Source organism: Martes martes (assembly GCF_963455335.1).
Source record: "Martes martes genome assembly, chromosome: 15".
NCBI lineage: Eukaryota > Metazoa > Chordata > Mammalia > Carnivora > Mustelidae > Martes > Martes martes.
In genome coordinates, this window is record NC_137903.1 from 67,450,160 (window position 1) to 67,468,753 (window position 18,594).

The window sequence follows — 18,594 nt, forward strand, 5'->3', positions numbered from 1 at the left end:
TTGGGGCACCTGGGTGGCTCAGTCAGTTAAACATCTGCCTCCAGCTCAGGCTGTAATCCCAGGGTCTTGAGTTTGAGCCTCTCATCGGGCTCCCTGCTCAGTGGGAAGCCTGCTTCTCCCTCTCCCACTCCTCTCCCTGCCTGTGCTCTCTCTGCCTGTCAAATACATAAATAAAGACAAATAAATAAATAAATATCTATTTCTTTCTTTCAGAGAGCGAGAGAGTGTGTGTGCATGTGAGTTGGGGAGGGGCAGGCAGAGCGGGGAGAATCTCAAGCAGACTCTGTGTTGACTGTGGAGCCCAATGCAGGACTCGATCTCCGGACCCTGAGATCATGATCTGAACCGAAATCAGGAGTCAGTTGCTTAATCAACTGAGTTACCCAGGAGCCCCAAGATACTATTTTTTAAAATAAGAACTTCTTAAAGTTATCATCATGATTGACTGTTTGCCTTAAGGTTTTTGCTGTCTTGAGTACCTAGTGAGAGTCTTCTGTCTGTGATGCTATTAAAAAGTACGTCCTTTCTTTCGTAGGTACCCTCACTGACGATGGGGTTCAGAAGATGTTTGACAAACAACATGTGCTGATGTTTGCTGTGTTTGATGAAAGCAAGAGCTGGAGCCAGTCATCGTCTTTAATGTACACAGTCAACGGCTATGTGAACGGAACAATGCCAGGTAACAGGTGGCCGGATGCCATCCGGCCACAGCAGAATCATCAGTGCCTTTGGTCCATTGAGCTCCTTGAAGTCCTACAGAAGTTAACCAAACTCATACATGCTGTTTTTCTTTTCTTTTCTTTTTTTAAGATTTTTATTTGTTATTTGACAGACAGAGATCACAAGTAGGCAGAGAGGCAGGCAGAGAGAGAGGGGGAACAGGCTTCCTGCTGAGCAGAGAGCCCGATGTGGGGCTCGACCCCAGGATGCTGGGATCATGACCTGAGCCGAAGGCAGAGGCCTTAACCCACTGAGCCACCCAGGCGCCCCATACACACTATTTTCCAACTCCTGGTCAGAAAGATAATGTAATCCACTTAAGTGGTTCTCAAGATCCCATCATCTGTTCTTTGTTTTGTTTTGGGTTTGGGCTTTTTTTTTTTTTTAATTTTATTTATTTATTTGGCAGACAGAGACCACAAGTAGGCAGAGAGGCAGGCGGAGAGAGAGAGGGGGAAGCAGGCTCCCTGCCAAGCAGAGAGTCCGATGCGGGGCTTGATCCCAGGACCCTGAGATCATAACCTGAGCCGAAGGCAGAGGCTCTAACCCACTGAGCCACCCAGGCGCCCTTGGGTTGTTTTTTTTTTATGTTGACACTATTTTATTTGATCCAATATATGCAAAATGTTATCATTTTAACTTAGAATCAATATAAACAGTTATTAGTGAGATAGTTTACATTCTTTCTCTTTATACTAAATCTCTGAAATTCAGCACACTTTACGCTGATAGCACACCTCATTCCGTGTTCAGTAAGCGACAACCATCTTGGACATGCAGCTCTAGACTTTGAACTAATGGTGTCTTAAAGGGTAACAGCAGCCCCCCAGGAGGGCGACTTAAGTATTTCAGGGGTCAAATATGTAGATGGAGCACATGTACAAATGTTGCCCTACGTGGACTCTTGATTCATGAGAGGCCTTGAGAAGAGATCCAAGAAAGCATTTCTAGAACATTCTTCAGAAGAGTATATTGTTATTATTTGCCAAATTCATGGCTGTTCACTTGTCAAAATATTATTTTGAGAAAAGATGCATATATGGAGAAATTTTTTCTTTTTTCTTTTCAAAAATTTTTATTTAAATTCAATTAACACATAATGTATTATTGGTTTCAGAGGTCAGCGATTCATTAGTCTTCTATAGAGAAAGAGTGTGCAGCTAATGTATGGGATGTAGGGATCTGAGCAGGTTCCACCTTGCCCTGTGCCTCTAGGAAGACCTCCAAGATACAAGCTCAGTCTTTCCTGCAGTGAGTTCTGTGGTTCCTCTGCATGATGACCAGGCCTTCCTCCACAGAGAAAGCCCTACAAAATACAAATTCAAGTCGATCCCTAGCAGGAAGGATCAACAGAAAGAATGCAAGGAGTGGGGATGAATAGATCAGGAGAAATACGCCACATACAAAAACACTAGGAGCGTTTCAAGAGGTGATGGATGAGTAATGCCCAATGGCGTGTAAGACGTTCACTCTCCATGTTCATGAAGACTCTGTGGAAAAGCAAAATCATAGCAACTGTTAAAAGAAACAAAAACAGGGGCTCCTGGATGGCTCAGTTGGTTAAGCATCTGCCTTTGGCTCAGGTCATGATCCCAGGGTCCTGGGATCAAGCCCCTATCAGGGAGCCTACTTCTTTCTCCGCCTTTGCCTGCCACTCTGCCTGCTCATGCGTTCGTGCCCGCTCAGTCTCTGACAAATAAATAAATAAATAAAACCTTCAAAAAAAGAGAGAGAAAGAAAAACAACAAAACTGACTCCCATCCAGACTTCTTCTTCCGTCTCTCCAATAGAAATGACTTAGAACCAAAGACCCTGAGGGAAAAGAATGGAAAAATGAAAACATTATTTTATTAAATAATTTCATACTTCTGAATGCTAAGCTTCTCAGAGGCCATTCTCTGTATTTGACAATCACAACTGGCTTACTTCCTAAAAACAGAACTTGCCCAAGGTTGAGAACTGGACTTCACTTTTAAATTGTATTCTATTTCATTTGGCTCTCCCTTCCCGCCTGGTTTAATACAGATGTACTCAGATGACTCTGGTTGTTACTCAGAGTCCCCCAAACTTCGTCAATTGACATCTGTCTTAGGAGATCGGAGTCAAGCCTTGCTCACATCTCTAGCTTGATGTGGTCCTTGGGAGTTAATTGTCTCAATGTGCCTATTTACAAAAACGGATTAGCCATCCATCCGTGGGCAGAGATTGTTAGGAAGTTTCTTACATATAAAAGACATTGCCAGTGCTATAATCCTTAGAGGGGAGTGGTCAAAGAGACATTGTATCTGTGTCCTGGCAGAGTGAATCTTTTCTGTAATTTCTGTATTTACATTTTACATTTCTGTAAATGTATAGAAGTCATACGAAAGCAAGTCCTATGCAAAAAATTAAAAACTTGATCAGGTCACAGAGTTTATGAATTTATAGTCAAAAAGAGTAGTTGGGACTTAAAAGAGGCAGGGTAGGGGGCTGTCATTAGTAGAAACAGAAAAGTTAATGCTTCACAATTGCCTCATGGAGCAGGGTAAATTAAGTAAATATGACAAATGCTAATGCAGATATGTTAGATGCTTAATTCAGTGTAAGAATTTCTTTGGAGTACATCAACACTTTCGTCAAAGCCTCCTACCTTCTAGCTTCTTGTTTGCAGGTTCTAGCTTCTTGTTCTCACCCATGATTTAGGAATCCCCGCCAGGTTACAGTGGTCTCCTAAAAAATACAAGCCCCTCAGCCTCTCTGTAGGTAAGGGACTGATTCTCAGCTCCGTAATGTAGTATCTAGGGGTTATGAATCTGAAATTCAAAACCCAAGCCAAGGATGCGAGCCAGGGTTGGACTCTCCCACAGAGCACATTAGCATTTTCCCAGTTACTGTGAGCACAAAGAAGGAATGAAACTCAGCTTTTACTCTGTTTCCATTACTTAATCCATGAAATGCTCCCCGTGGCCTGGCGTAATGAAAATGTGTCCATTGCATTTAAGGAGAGGCTATACCCCACAGAGTAATTCACTGCATTGTCATTTAAACAATCAACAAGTGGTTAAAGAAGCAATCAAAAATTCCTAAAGCATCTTCACATCTTTCCCGTAGGCAGAGCTTTGACCTCTGCCCTGCTGCGAGGATTAGACTCCTGGACTCAGCCTTATTGCAGGCTCTGGTGACGCCTTCCCGCTGAGCGCAAGTTGATTGTAGGGTGACCAACTGCCCAGGCTTTCAGACGGCTTTCCCAGTTTCAACACTGAAAATCCTGCGTCCTGGGAAACTCCTCAGTCCCCCGTAGACCAGGATGGTTGGTGACCTGCTTGGTTCCCTCCTTGGGCTAATCCCTTAGCAATCAATCCTTGTGTTTCTGAACTAACTTTGCTCATCTCCAGACTCTGTTGTTAGCTCTCGAGCACCACTCATTGCGGTGAGCTGTGACTGCTTGCTTGCCCAATACTCAGATGTCTGTTCTGCCAGGGCCGGAGGCACGGCTGGAGGGTCTGTACACCCAGAAACAATGGCTGATGCACAGCAGGTGCTCAGTACCTAACTGGTGAGTGAATTGTTTGTTACAGAGCGCTGACTGCCTGTTGTACGCCCCACCTCTCCCTCTCAGATATCACAGTTTGTGCCCATGATCACATTAGCTGGCATCTGATCGGAATGAGTTCTGGGCCAGAGCTGTTCTCCATTCATTTCAACGGCCAGGTCTTGGAGCAGAATCATCATAAGATCTCGGCTATCACCCTTGTCAGTGCTACATCCACTACTGCAAACATGACTATGAGCCCACAGGGAAAGTGGATCATATCTTCTCTCATCCCAAGACATTTTCAAGGTAAGAAATTCTTCCAACAGTTTTGCTTGTGAGTATAGGATCTTTCCATCCCAAGCACGAATTCCCTCATTCTCCTTCGCGTTTTCAAGCCACCCATGCTCCAGACATAGTGCCTTCGTCCTGAGAACAGAATTTCATTATTCTGCGCTTAGACTTTAACACATTAGTTGGGATAGAGGAAGTGGAGGAATTGACAAAGATTTCCTAAAATGGGGCAAAAGCTGAAAAAGGGTCTACTTCCTCAAAAGGAGAAAAAGGGAAGGAAGTAAATGCATACATAGAGTTATTCTTCTTTGGGCTATTTAGTATTCAGCTAAAGAAAAAACCTAAGTGCTAGAACAAATCAAACATTTGCAAATTTATGGAAGCACTAAGTTACAGAAAGCACAAAAGATTGAACATGGAAAGATTATCTTTTATAACAAGATGGACACAAAGCCTGGCACAAAGAGGAACCCAATGGATGTATGTTGAAGAGAAAAAGCCTAGTGTTTAACTAGCTAAGGAGTAGACTTTAAGGAACATCGGTAAGTTTTGGTGGGAAAAAGAGTCAGCCCAGGTTGTTACGTGGTATCTTGTAAACAAAATAACTAATTGTTCTATTACACATTGTTGCTTTAAAACTGTTGGGAATACCCCTGAAACAAATAATACATTATATGTTAATAATAAATAAATAAATGTATAAATAAATAATAAAAATAATAAATAAAACTGTTGGGAAGAGGGTCTGTGTAAACAGAGACCACAATGTAAGTAAGTGACATCACTACAGGAAATAATTTTCTTACCAAAACAATGTATGTAAAAGCCAGACACATAAGAAAGAGACACTTCAATGGGACCATTTTGTTTCCTGTTTGCACTGAGCAGTCAAAATTATGTTTGAAGTCATGAAATTGTCACAGTACCGTGGATAGAGTCCCCAATAATAATAAAACAGCAACAGCAAAACTAACATCATTGACATTAAGCAATATGTATATTAACTTACTTAATTCTTAAGAATAATTTTATACAGTATGCGCTAGCATTTTCTCTATTCTGCAAATAAAGGGACAGATGGTGGGAAAAATGAGAAATCAACAAGACTTAAGTCATAAGATTTTAAGGATCTGGAAATTCCTTTTTTTTCCCCTCTGAAAGAAATGAAATCTTTTCGTGTTTTTTCCATCTTCTCTTTCCTTTGCTTTTAATTCTTACCCCTTTCTCTATGGTACTGAAAGAGCTGCAGACCAGACTGTTCAGAAGTTGCCCGAGCAGCACTTTTGCTGTAATTACTTAAATCTTCCACAAATGTATTTAAAAGAGAGACATTTAGATTGGCCGTAATTTCTTCTCTCAAATCCTTTCATTGCCTTTGTATTCTAATTCAGCTGGGATGCAGGCTCACATAGACATTAAAAACTGTGCGAAGAAAACCAGGAATCCTAAGAAACTAACTCGTGACCAGAGGCGGCACATGAAGAGGTGGGAATACTTCATTGCTGCGGAGGAAGTCATTTGGGACTATGCACCGGTCATACCAGTGAATATGGACAAGTGAGTTTCGGGGCTCTGACCACTATGTGAAGGTTCAGGGGTCTTAGAAGCATGGGGTGAGATGCCATGAGTTGACTGCTCTCAGGGGCATACATGTATTGGATTCAGTTCTTTTTGTCGAAATCAATCTGGAATTACTCTAAGCTCCCCATGGGAACTCAGCAGCATGAGAGTAGTAACAGCAGTAGTAGTAGTAGTAACAATAGTAGTAGTAGTAGTAGCATCTGCGACAACAGCAGCAGTAGTACTAGTAACAGTAGTAGTAGTAGTAACGGCAGCAGCACCAGTCTTACTAGTAATAGCGCTACCCACTTGTTGGATGCTTGCTATTGCCAAGCACCATGTGAAACATTTGCTATGAGTTTTACTTTAACTCTCCAAGTTAGAAATAGCTTTTATTTATTTTGTAGATTAGAAAAGGTGTCAGAGAGAGTAAGAAATTTGGAAATTCAAATAATCTTAACACTTGAAAATGCTCAAGCTCACCCACAATAAGAGAAGTGCAAATTAAACTCCACTGAGATATTATTTCCCACCTCGCAGACTAACAAGGCCTGATGACATAATCTGTCGGCTAGGCTATAGGAGACAAGCACTATCATACATTGTTGGTGGGACAATAATTTGATACAGCCAGTCAAGAGATGATTCGACAATAGGTATCGCCATTACAAACACACATGCTCACAATGATAAATGCATATTGTCCTCGGACTCAGCAATCATACTCTGGGAATTTGCTATGTAGGTGTATCATTCACATATGAAGTGATGTATGTACTGGATATTCACTGCTGCACTGTGAGTAGTGGCAACGGTTTAGAAACAACCTGAAATGTTTTTCAGTAGGAAATGAGTTTAACAAATTATGACACACCCATATGATGGTCTACTATGCATCCGTTTTCAAAAAAGGATGTAAACATTCCCTGTATACTAGTATAAAAAGTTCTCCAAGTTATGTTATTAGATTAAGAGGTCAAGGGAGGTAAAAATGGCAGAAGAGGAGGTCCCCTGCTCATATTCCTCCACGGCTAGAGTAATTTGACAGCTGTCCACAAACAAAAGTACTTCTGTGACAGCTTTGGGATCCAGGTAGATTTGAGAAATTGCAAGACCTTCCTAATGGAAGCCGAGACCAAGGAAGGATATTTTGAGAAGGCACATCATGCTTAGATGGTAGATTCACTGATGGTGCTCCCAGCTACAAACTTGGAAACAACCTTATTCCATTATGGACTCAGCTACTGCCCCACTTGGCCTTGGTGTCAACACCAGCATCATTTGCCAAAGGACCCAGAAGAAGTCACACCTGACCGTGACCCTGGAGGGTGGCCTACAGACCTTGGATGGCGTATGGATCTTAAAGTGGCCATGTAACCAGCTCCAGCCCTGGAATAGTCCTGCCAGCTCAGGGACTTTCAGGGAATCCCATCCATCCATGCTCCAGGAGGCTGGTCTGCAGACCTCAGTCCCACTGCAAATCTTGAAGCATCACTGTAACCCAGCTCCAGCTCTCCCAACTGCAGTCTTGCCCACCAAGGGATATACCCATGACTTGATGGGAACCCTCTCAAGGACCAGATGGGAGCCACACCCATCAAAAAACCTAATAACAGCACTGCCATTTCCAAACTCCACTATAAACCTTGAAATAAGCCACTATCCCAGCACTAGCTCTACTGACCAAGGTTCTAGAGGCAGTTGTATCTGCCCAGAGACCAGACAGGATCCATGCCCACCTCACCCCCTGATAAAAGGCCCACTAACCTCAGATGCCACTCTAGTTTCAGAAGCAGCCATGTGACCCAGTTCCAACTTCACTCAGCTGTGATCACAGAGGCAGTCCCAGCAGCCCAGAGACTTGACAGGAGAAGGTCTTTACCCGACAAAATCAGTAGGTAAAGACCAGAAGAAGGTGTTTACTCCTTCAAATGTACATGAATACAAGGCCACATGAATCACAAAAAATTAGGCAAAAATGACACCACCAAAGGAAACTAATAAAGCTCAAATAACCAATGTGAAAGAAATCGAGATCTACAAATTGTCTGACAAAAAGTTCAAAACAATCATCTTAAGGAACCTCAGTGAGGGAGAAGAGGACAGGTAGGCAAAGAAATGAAATCAGGACAACAATGCATGAATAAAATAAGTGTAACAAATAAATAAAAACCATAAAAAATAGCCAAACAGAGAACCTGGAACTGAAGGATATAATGACAGAACTAAAAAAATTCAATAGAGAACTTCAGTAGCAGACTTGATCATGCAGAAGAAAGATTCAGCAAACTCAAAGATAGGAAATTTGAAATTATTCCGTTATAGAGACAAAAAGGGGGGTAGAGAATGGAAAAAAGTAAAGAAAGCTTACATGACTTATATTTACCATCAAAAGAATATATGCATTATGAGAGTCCCAAAAGGAGAAGTAATGAAGGGGCAGAAAGCTTACACAAAGATAATGACTACAAAGTTCCCAAATCTTGGGAGAGTTATAGACATATAGATTCATGAAGCTCAAAGGACTTCAAGCAAGATCTACCCAAAGATCATCCTGAGATACGTGATAATCAAATTGTCTAAAGTCAAAGACAAAGAAAGAATCCTGGAATTAGCAATAGATAAGCAATTTGTCATATACAAGGGGATCTGCATAAGACTATCCACAGATTTCTCAGAAGAAATCTTACAGGGTAGGAGAGTATGGGATGATATACTCCAGGTGCTGGAAGGGGGAAAAAAAAACCCTCTGCCAACAAAGAATAGTATACTACACTCAGCAAAGCTTTTCTTCAGAAGTGAAGGGATTTCTTCAGAAGTGAAGAGACATTCCAAGACAAAGAAAGGCTGAGGGAGCTCAGCATCACTGGCCTGCCTTACAATGCCAAAGAGAGTTCTTCAAGTTGAAATGAAGGGACACTAACAACACGAAAACATGAAAGTATAAAAGTTTCTGGAAAAGGTAAATATATAGTCTAATTCAGAATACTCTAATACTGTAATGGTGGTATATAATGACTTTTAATTTTTAAAAAACTTTAAAATAAAAGTCTAAAGGCAGAAGTATTAAAATCACAAGGCTAAAATACTTTGCTAATGGATATACAATATAAAAAGATGTAAAGTGTGACATCAATAGCACAAATTGGGAGGGAGTAGTGAAAGTGTAGATGTTTTTATACAATTGAATTTAAGTTGTCATCACCTTAAAGTAAGCTGTTAGAACTATGTTTTATGTGAGCCTCATGATAACCACAAAGCCAAAACTTCTACCTCTAGTAGATACACAAAATATAAAGGAATAAAAACATACAAATACAAAAACATCAACAAATCACAAGGAAAATAGCAACAGAGGAAGAAAGGAACAAAAGAACTACAAAAAAAGTCAGAAGACAACAAAATAGCAATAATAAGTCCTTATCTATTAATGCTTATTGTAAATATAAATGGATTAAATTCTCTGATCAAAAGATAATAGAGTAGCCAGATGGATAAAAAATTAGCATCTAACAATATACTGTCTACAAGAGACTCACTTTAGCTTTAGGGCACACATGGGTTAAAAGTTAAGGGAGATGAACCATGAGAGACTGTGGATGCTGAGAAACAAACTGAGGGTTTTGGAGGGCGGGGGTTGTGGGAAGTTGGGTGAGCCTGGTGGTGGGTATTGTGGAGGGCATGTATTGCATGGAGCACTAGGTATGCTGCATAAACAATGAATTCTGGAACACTGAAAAGAAATTTTGAAAATAAATAAAAATATAAAAATTAATAATACATGATAAAACAAAGTAAAGGGATAAACATTTTCCGTGCAAATGGTAATTGAAGGAGAACAGGATTGGCTATACTTACATAAGACAAAATAGACTTTAAGTCAAACTGTCATAAGAGACAAGGTCACTATATGATAAAGACGTTAATTTTTCAAGAGTTTATAACAATTATAAATACATATATTCCTAACATTGGACCACTTAAATATGTGAAGTAGATATGAACAGAAGTGAACGGAGAAATAGACAACAACACAATAATAGTGGGAGATTTAAATACCTCACTTTAAACAATAGGTAAATCATCCAGACATAAAATCAATAAGGAAATAGTGGAATTGAATAACACTATAGACCAAGTGGACCTAATAGACATGTAGAGAACAATTCATCCAACAGCAACAAAATACATATTCTTCTCAAGTGCACATGAAATATTCTCTAGGATACATCATATATTAGGCCACAAAATAAGTTTTAACAAAATCATATCAAGTGTCTTTTCTGACCACAGTGGTGTGAAACCAGAAATCAATAAAGAAAGAAAATTGGGAAATTCACAAATACTTGAAAATTAAATACACTTTCAGGAATGGTCAAAAACTTATCTAATGGAAAATCAAAAAAGTATCATGAGACAAGTGAAAATGAAAACATAACATACAAAAACTTTGGAATACAGCAAAAACAGTCATGAGAGAAGTTTATAGAAATAAATGCCTATATTAGAAAACAAAGAAAGTTCTCAAATGAACAACCTAACTTTGTACCTCAAGGAGCTGGGCAGGGAGAAGAGCAAATTAAACCCAAATTTAGCAGAAGGAATGAAATAAAGATTAGAGGAAAGATAAATGAGGTAGACCCTGGAAAAACAATAGAAAAGATCGCCATACCTCTGAAGCAAATAATACATTATATGTTAATTTAAAAAAAGAAGGAAAGAAAAAAGGAGGATCAAAATAACCAAGAGCTGGTTTTTTGAAAAGATAAACCAAACTGACAAACCTTTAGCTAAACTAACCAAGGAAAGAGAAGATTCAAATAATTAAAATTATAACTGAAAGAGGAGACATTACGATCTTTATCACAGAAATGCAAAGGATCTTGAGAGACTACTATAAACAATGATATGCCAACAGATTGGATAGTCTAGAATAAATGCTAATAAATAAATATTTCTAATTTCCTAGAAATATACACACTACCAAGACTGAATCTTAAAGAAATAGAACATCTGAACAGACTAGTAACAAGTAAGAAGATTGAATCATTAATTAGAAATCTCCAAATAAAGAAAAGCCCTGAATCACATGGCTTCACAGATGAATTATATCAAACATTTAAAGAAGAACTAACACGAATCCTCAAATTCTTCCAAAAATTGAAGAGGAGGGAGGACTTCCAAACTTATTTTACAAGCCATTATCCTCACATCAAAGCCAGATAAGGACAATACAAGAAAAGGAAATGAGAGCCCAGTATCCTTGTTGAACACAGATGCAAAAATCCTCACCAAAATATTAGCAAACCAAATACACAGCACATTAAAATGATCATACACTATGATCAAGTGAGATTATCCCTGGAAGCATGGATTTTTCACCATGCACAAATCAATAAATGTGATAAATGTGATATACCAGATTAACAAATTGAAGGATAAAAGTCATAATAGCAACCCAGTTGATGCAGAAGAAACAACTGACAAAATTCAACGTCTTTTCATGATACAAATTCTCAATAAGTTAAGTATAGAATAAATGTACCTCAATATAATAAAAGCCATATATGACAAACCCAAAGCTAACATCATACTCAAAGAAAGCTGTTTCTCTAAGACAGGAACAAGACAAGGGTCCCTACCATTTTTAGTCAACATAGTGCTAGAAATCCTAGCCAGAGCAATCAGGCAAGGAAAAGAAATAAAAGACATCCAAATTGGTAAGGAAAGTATAAAATTATCTTCTTTGCAGATGATGTGATTTAATGTATAGAGAACAGTTAACATTCTACCAAATATCTATTTGAACTAATAAAAGAATGCAATAAGTTGCAGGATATGAAATCAACATATAAAAGTCAGCTGTACTTATTAAACTAACCACAATCTATCCAAAATAGAAATGAAGAAAACAATCCCATTTCAATAAAATTAAAAATAATAAAATGTTTAAGGAATAAATTTAACCAAGGGGGTGAAACATCTATATACCAAAAACTATAAGATATTGATGAAAGAAATTGAAGAGGAGACAACCAAATAGAAAGATATCCTATGTTAATGAACTGGAAGAACTAATTTTGTTAAAATGTTCATATTAATCAAAGCAATCTACAGATTCAATACAATCCCTATCAAAATTCCAACGGCATTTTTCACAAAAATAGGAAAAAACTATTCAAAACTCATATAGAACCACGAAAGATCCTGAATAACCAAACAATCTTGAACAAGAAGAGCAAACTTGAAGGCACTGCACTTTTTATTTCAAATTCTATTACAAGGCTATAGCAAACAATATAATAATGGCATAAAAACAGACACTTAGACCAATGAAGCCAAATAGATAGCCCAGAAATATATAGTCAACTAATCTTGGGACAAGAGCACTAGAAATACACAATGGGGGAAAATATAGTCTCTTCAATAATTAATGTTAGAAAAACTGGATATCCACAGGCAAAAGAATGAAATTGGATCTTAGCTTATAGCATATACACAAAAATGAACTCAAAATAAATTAAATATTTAAAGATAAGACCTGAAACCATAAAACTTCTACAAGAAAATGTAGAAGGAAAGCCCTTTGACATGGGTCTTCCCAATGACTTTTTGGGGTATAACACAAAAAGCACAGACAACCAAAACAAAAATACACGAGTGGGCCTACATCAAACTAAAAATTTTCTGTACACCAAAAGAAACAATAAAACAAAAAAGCAATCTATGGAATAAGAGAAAATATTTGCAAACCATATCTCTAATAAGGTGTTGACACCTAAAATAAAAATAAATTAAAAGTAAATAAAAACTCAATGGCAAAAAAAAAAATGGGGAAAGGCAGTGATGACTTGCTGACTGGCTCAGTCAGAGACACATGGGACTCTCGATCTTGGGGTTGTGAGTTCAAGCCTCATGTTGGGTGTAGAGATTAGTTAAATAAAATCTTAAAAAATAATAAATTTTTTTAAATCAGCAAAGAACCTAAATTGACATTTTTCCAAAGAAATACAATTGGAAAATAGATATGTGAAAAGGTGTTCAATGTCACTCGTCGTTACGGAAAAACAAATCATATCCACAATGAGATTATCACCTCACACTGTGAGGATGGCTACTACAAAAAAGTGGTAACCAGGGTTGGTGAGGGTGTGAAGAAAAGGGAACTTTGTACAGTGTTGGTGAGAATATAAATGGGTACGACCATTATGGAAAATAGTAAGAAGACGCCTCCTAAAATTTAAAGTAGAAGTGCCGCATGATCCAGCAATCCCACTTCTGAATTATATCCAAGGAAACGAAGTCAGTATCTTCAAGAGATAACTGCATTCCATGTCCGCGGCAGCACTATTCACAATAGCTAAGACATGGAAACAACCTGAGCATCTGTTGATGGATGGATGGATAAAGAAAATATTATACACACGCAGGAATATTACTCAGCCTTAAAAAAGAAGGAAAGCCTGCCAGTTAAGACAACGTGGATGAACCTGCAGAAGATCATGCTAAGACACATTCCAGACACAAAATGACAAATACTGCATGAGGTGATGGAAGTGTTAATTAGTGTAACTGTGGTAATCACATATACACATACATAAATAATCATGTTATACTTCTCAAATATATACAGTTGTCAAAATCACCTCAATGAAGCTGGGAAAATGCAAAAAAAAAAAAGTCAAGGTGCCTTTTCTTAAAGGAATGAGAGTGTACGAATATTTATATTTGCAAGTAACATTTCCATATTTATGCATAAAGATGCTCTGGAATGATACATATGAAATTAATGCAAGTGAATATCTAGAAAATACAGGGAAGGTCAGGGAGGTGGGGTTGATGGGAAAAAATATGTGAGTGAGAGCTTTCTTCTGTAATCAAAATCATTTGAGTGTATTTGCTATTCAAAAAATTTGAGAAAAAGAGCAAGAAAGGAACTTGCTCAAGATTATGTAATACTAATTGATGGAACTGAGTAAGATTCCAGGGCTCTGGCAATAGTGTGTGCCTTTTATTGTGCAAAATGTATGCAGAAAATGAGTAAATTCTATCACAGAACTTCTGTTTTTACAAACTAAGGCAATAAAGAGGACCAAGAGGAAAAGTGGTTCTTGTTGCAGCCCCAAGTCTTGTACCGAGTCGCTACAGAAGATGAGTGGAGGTGGTTGCTTTTTAGTTGGCACTTGGATTTGATGGATGATAGGAAAGTGAGCCCAACAGTACAGAACTATGACTGATGAAGACAGTCAAAGCTTCCTGGTGTGGGACATAACTTTTAGAGATCGAGAAATATCTGGGAAGTCAATAAAGTTATCATAAATTAAGTGATAACAAAGACTTGAGAAAAATTCACAGTATGTCCTCTCCTTTCTTTTGGATAGACGTTTTCCCAGAGACATCTAAGGTCTTTCTAGTGACCAGTGTGACAGGAAGTTCTAAGTAGCTGTTTCTAACCATGCCTGCAACTTTGTCAGTGTTGCAGGAGACAAAGGCTTCCGGTTTTCCAGCTACAGAACAGATACTGGGACTTTGCAAACCACATTATGAATTTTTTTTTTAAGAAAACTAGCATTTTTAGCTAATCCAAGAGCAGAACTTCTAAACACAAGGAGTTTCAAAATCATAAGGGGTCTTTACTTGAGCAGATGGTTTAATTTTTCTAAAAATTCATTTCACTTTAAGAAAATACAGATCTCTGCATTTGGATAATTTCTCAAACCAAATTGGAAAACATTATAAGAAGGTTGTCTACAAACAGTATCAAGATGAATCTTTCACTAAACGTATGGAGAATGATAATATCAAAGAAGATGGGATCTTGGGCCCAATTATCAGAGCCCAGGTCAGAGACACACTCAAAGTAAGTAACAGAAATATAGAACCGTGGGAGAAATTAAATAGAAAAGACAGTTTATAAGCACTGGTTCTTTGTATTAAAAAGAAAAATATGTCCATGTAGTTTTTTTTTTTTTTTTAGATTTTTATTTATTTATTTGACAGACAGGGATCACAAGTAGGCAGAGAGGCAGGCAGAGAGAGAGGAGGAAGGAGGCTCCCAGCTGAGCAGAGAGCCCGATGTGGGGCTCGATCCCAGAACCTGGGATCATGACCTGAGCCGAAGGCAGAGGCTTTAACCCACTGAGCCACCCAGGCACCCCTGTCCATGTAGTTTTTAATTCAAATGCAACTTTAGTTTCTATGTAGTATTTGCTCTGATTTATAGCCTACGTCATAATACAAAGAATCTGAGACAATTTATCAAATTATAAAGGAATAAAACAAAGAGCCAATGTAATTGAGGTGAGGGATGATATGGGGACAAAGAAAATAAAGCCATGGATAAGTATACACACGCCATGTGCTGCCTTTTTTTTTTTTTTAATCTTTCTCACTTAATCTTTTTTTTTAATTTTTTTATTAACATAGAATGTATTATTTGTTTCAGGGGCACAGATCTGTGATTCATCAGTCTTATACAATTCACAGCACGCCATAAGCGTCTATAAGGTTGCCTACAAATTTCGTCCAAAGTTTTCTAGCATCCGAGTAAAATATGTCAGGGCAACGTTCACAGAAGTCAAAAACAAAACATAATTCCCCTTGATACTGAGACCAGTTTCCCCCATGGATCCTTGAAAAGAGGATGCTGTATAATACAGTGGGTGGAGTCCTTGATAGCATCCCTACAACTGGTTTAGTAAATAAGCTGCCGGGGCGCCTGGGTGGCTCAGTCGGTCGAGCATCCGACTGTTGACTTCGGCTCAGGTCCTGATCTCAGGGTCCGAGATGGAGCCCTGCCTCTGGCCACATGCTCAGCCCGGAGTCTGCTTGAGATCCTCTCTCCCCCTCTGCTCCTCCTGCACCACGTGTCCACTCTCTCTCTCTCAAATACATAAATAAATCTTAAATAAATGAATGAGTGAATCAGTCACATCGCTTTGTAAAATAATGTTTGTCATTATAGCTGAGAGCAGAACAGTAAATCCAACTGAGTATAAACGAGTCACCATTGTGCTCTTGGTATGTAGTTCTCCCTTGGCTGGTCTCTGATGGGGGTACATTTAGACGTGACTCAAGAACACTGAGTGTTCTTCAGACAACTTTCCTTAAAAATGTGTCCCATCATGGTGCTTTTGGTAGGAACTGGGCAGCAGAGAAGTGAAGGTTGCAAACGTTGGGCAGGTTCTAGAACGCAGGTCGTCTACCGATTAAGGGGGACCCAAATGCTTAGGCAGCCAACCAACGGAAGGTGAGAGAAGGTTCTCGTTTGAAGATTAAGGAGCCTGGCTGGGACCCCTGTGTAGATACTGCTCCTCCCGTCACCCCTTTGTCCGCACACAAGGGCATTTTTGTTCAGTTAAAACTCGCTAACGAACGCAGCCTTTCTCTGCTCTTCTCTCCCTTCCCTCATTTCTGAGCTCTCCCGTCCTTTCTAGCAAGTGTGACTGTACCTCCCTGGCTGTCCGGGTGCCCCTCAGAAAAGGACACCAAGGACAGTGTCCCAGGGGATCTGCCGGGCTGGAGAAGGGCATCGCGGTCTAAAGAGGAGAAGGAACGGAGCTGACGGCGCATGTGGCCGAGCCCAGAGGAGAGGGCCAGGGGAACAGGGGTCGGGCTAGGAAGAGTGGCACATTGTGAGGAAAACGTCACTTCGAAGGGCGGACTTCTCTTTCCATTTGCCCCCTCACCATGGGGTGGAACAGTCTCGAAAGTTCGTGCCCGGTGACGGGAGAGGTCGCGGCCCAGGGCAAGCGCGCAGGCCCCTCCAGCAGGGACCGGCCGGAGCCAGCGCCCGTGTCAGTTCTCACGACCGGACTGAAGTCCCGGAATAACGAGTCTGGGTTGCCCTTGTAGATCGTGTTCAAGAACATGGCCAGCCGCGTCTACAGCATTTATCCGCACGGAGTGACCTTCTCCCCGCACGAAGACGAAGCCAACGCGTCCTTCACTTCAGGTGTGGACGGGGTCCGCCGAGGGGAGCTGGGCGCCTCTGCCAGCTGCCGTCTCTCCCCCTGCCCGGGCTCGGCGACACACCCCGTACAGCGCGGTGGCATTCACACAGGGTGTCCCAAACCCTGTTCACCTGGGACCCTGTTACCCCGGGGCCGCCACCCGTAGCGGCGACCTCTCCGCGGCGCCGTGGGACCCGGGCTCTGTGCTTCCCGAGTGGGGTTGGTTCTGATGAGAACTCACGGCTCGCTGTCCCGTGTGATAATCTGAAAATGAAACAGTGTGACTCTGTCTTCCTTCAGACAATAAGACCATGGTCAGAGCCGTCGGACCAGGGGAAACGTACACTTACAAGTGGAACATCCTAGAGTCTGACGAGCCCACAGAGCACGACGCGCAGTGCCTAACGAGGCCCTATTACAGTAACGTGGACGTCACCAGGGACATCGCGTCCGGGCTGATCGGCCTGCTTCTCATTTGCAAGAGCCGCTCCCTCGATAAACGAGGCATACAGGTATCCTGTCCGCAAACTAAACTTTCAGACATCCCGGGAACTTGTTCTGGCTGGAACAGATTCGGTCTCCTTGCTAAATAATGGGGCTTCACCTTCTAGAGAACAGATTACTATGTTGCCCTCTTTAACGCAAATGGGACAACATTTATTCCTTTGGTGTTTTTTTTTTTTTTTTGCTCGTCTATTTTCATCTACATTCTCACTCTAGAAGGCAGTTCTGCAACGTGACACCATATTTTGTTTTAGTTTGAAATTCCAGGTCTTCTGTATGTCATCACCAAGCCACTTAGCCTCTCTTAATTTCTTCCTTTTATTAAATGGGTAATACCCTCCTAAAAAAATTTTTTACAGGGTTGTTTTGGGGCTCAGCAAGATGCCACCTGGTGAAAGTGTAAAGCTCTCTACCAATCCTTGTTCTCTTTAGAGACCTGGACCAGGGAGAAATAAGAGAGAGAATACTTTGGAGACAAAATCTGGTGAAGTTGGACCCAGACAATGGTCCATCTCTAGTGAGACTAAATTATAGAGACAAAAGTGAACAAAGATATGGATCTTCATTGGAAAATAATAGTCCCATATTATTAACTTAAAATTCCCGATCAGGCTAAGCTATAATCAAAGAAGTTCATCCTAAGGCATACACAATAAATAAATGCCTGGAAAAATCAGAAATGGACCTTTGGAAGACCTTAATTTATTGAGCGAGGAAAGGAAACAGGTAGGGAGAGGTAGAAAGCTTTCCTATTGCAACCTCCTGTTTTCTCCTTGCAGCTATGTGGAGCATGTCTAATCAGTCATCCAGGTGGAAAGGTGTCCACTCACAGAGATAAAACACAATTACAGCTGCCATGAGGAGATAGAATTTTTCTACTAGGATGTTTTAGTCTCTGAATTTTCTGATCTGCTCTGTTTGTCTTTGCATATTACCTTTGGCTCTAACAAAGGCTTTGTATAAAATGGGCTGTCATAAATGCCAGACTTTGTGGCTGCGGTGGCCCCAAGACTGCGCCTCTTTGGTTTCCGAGAAGGACTCAGTGCTGTGGGT

The 18,594-nt window shown here is 40.1% G+C and overlaps 1 protein-coding gene across 2 annotated transcripts in view; it reads left to right on the plus strand.

Annotated features, from left to right (window-relative positions):
• F5 (coagulation factor V) overlaps positions 1-18,594 on the plus strand; it is a 71,235-nt gene that overhangs the window by 26,390 nt on the left and 26,251 nt on the right. For both annotated transcript variants that reach the window (XM_080824944.1, XM_080824943.1), the window contains exons 5-10: positions 536-679; positions 4,319-4,540; positions 5,917-6,082; positions 14,768-14,945; positions 16,940-17,039; positions 17,338-17,549. In XM_080824944.1, coding sequence (XP_080681070.1) covers positions 536-679; positions 4,319-4,540; positions 5,917-6,082; positions 14,768-14,945; positions 16,940-17,039; positions 17,338-17,549 — 1,022 coding nt within the window. The remainder of the gene's footprint in view (positions 1-535; positions 680-4,318; positions 4,541-5,916; positions 6,083-14,767; positions 14,946-16,939; positions 17,040-17,337; positions 17,550-18,594) is intronic.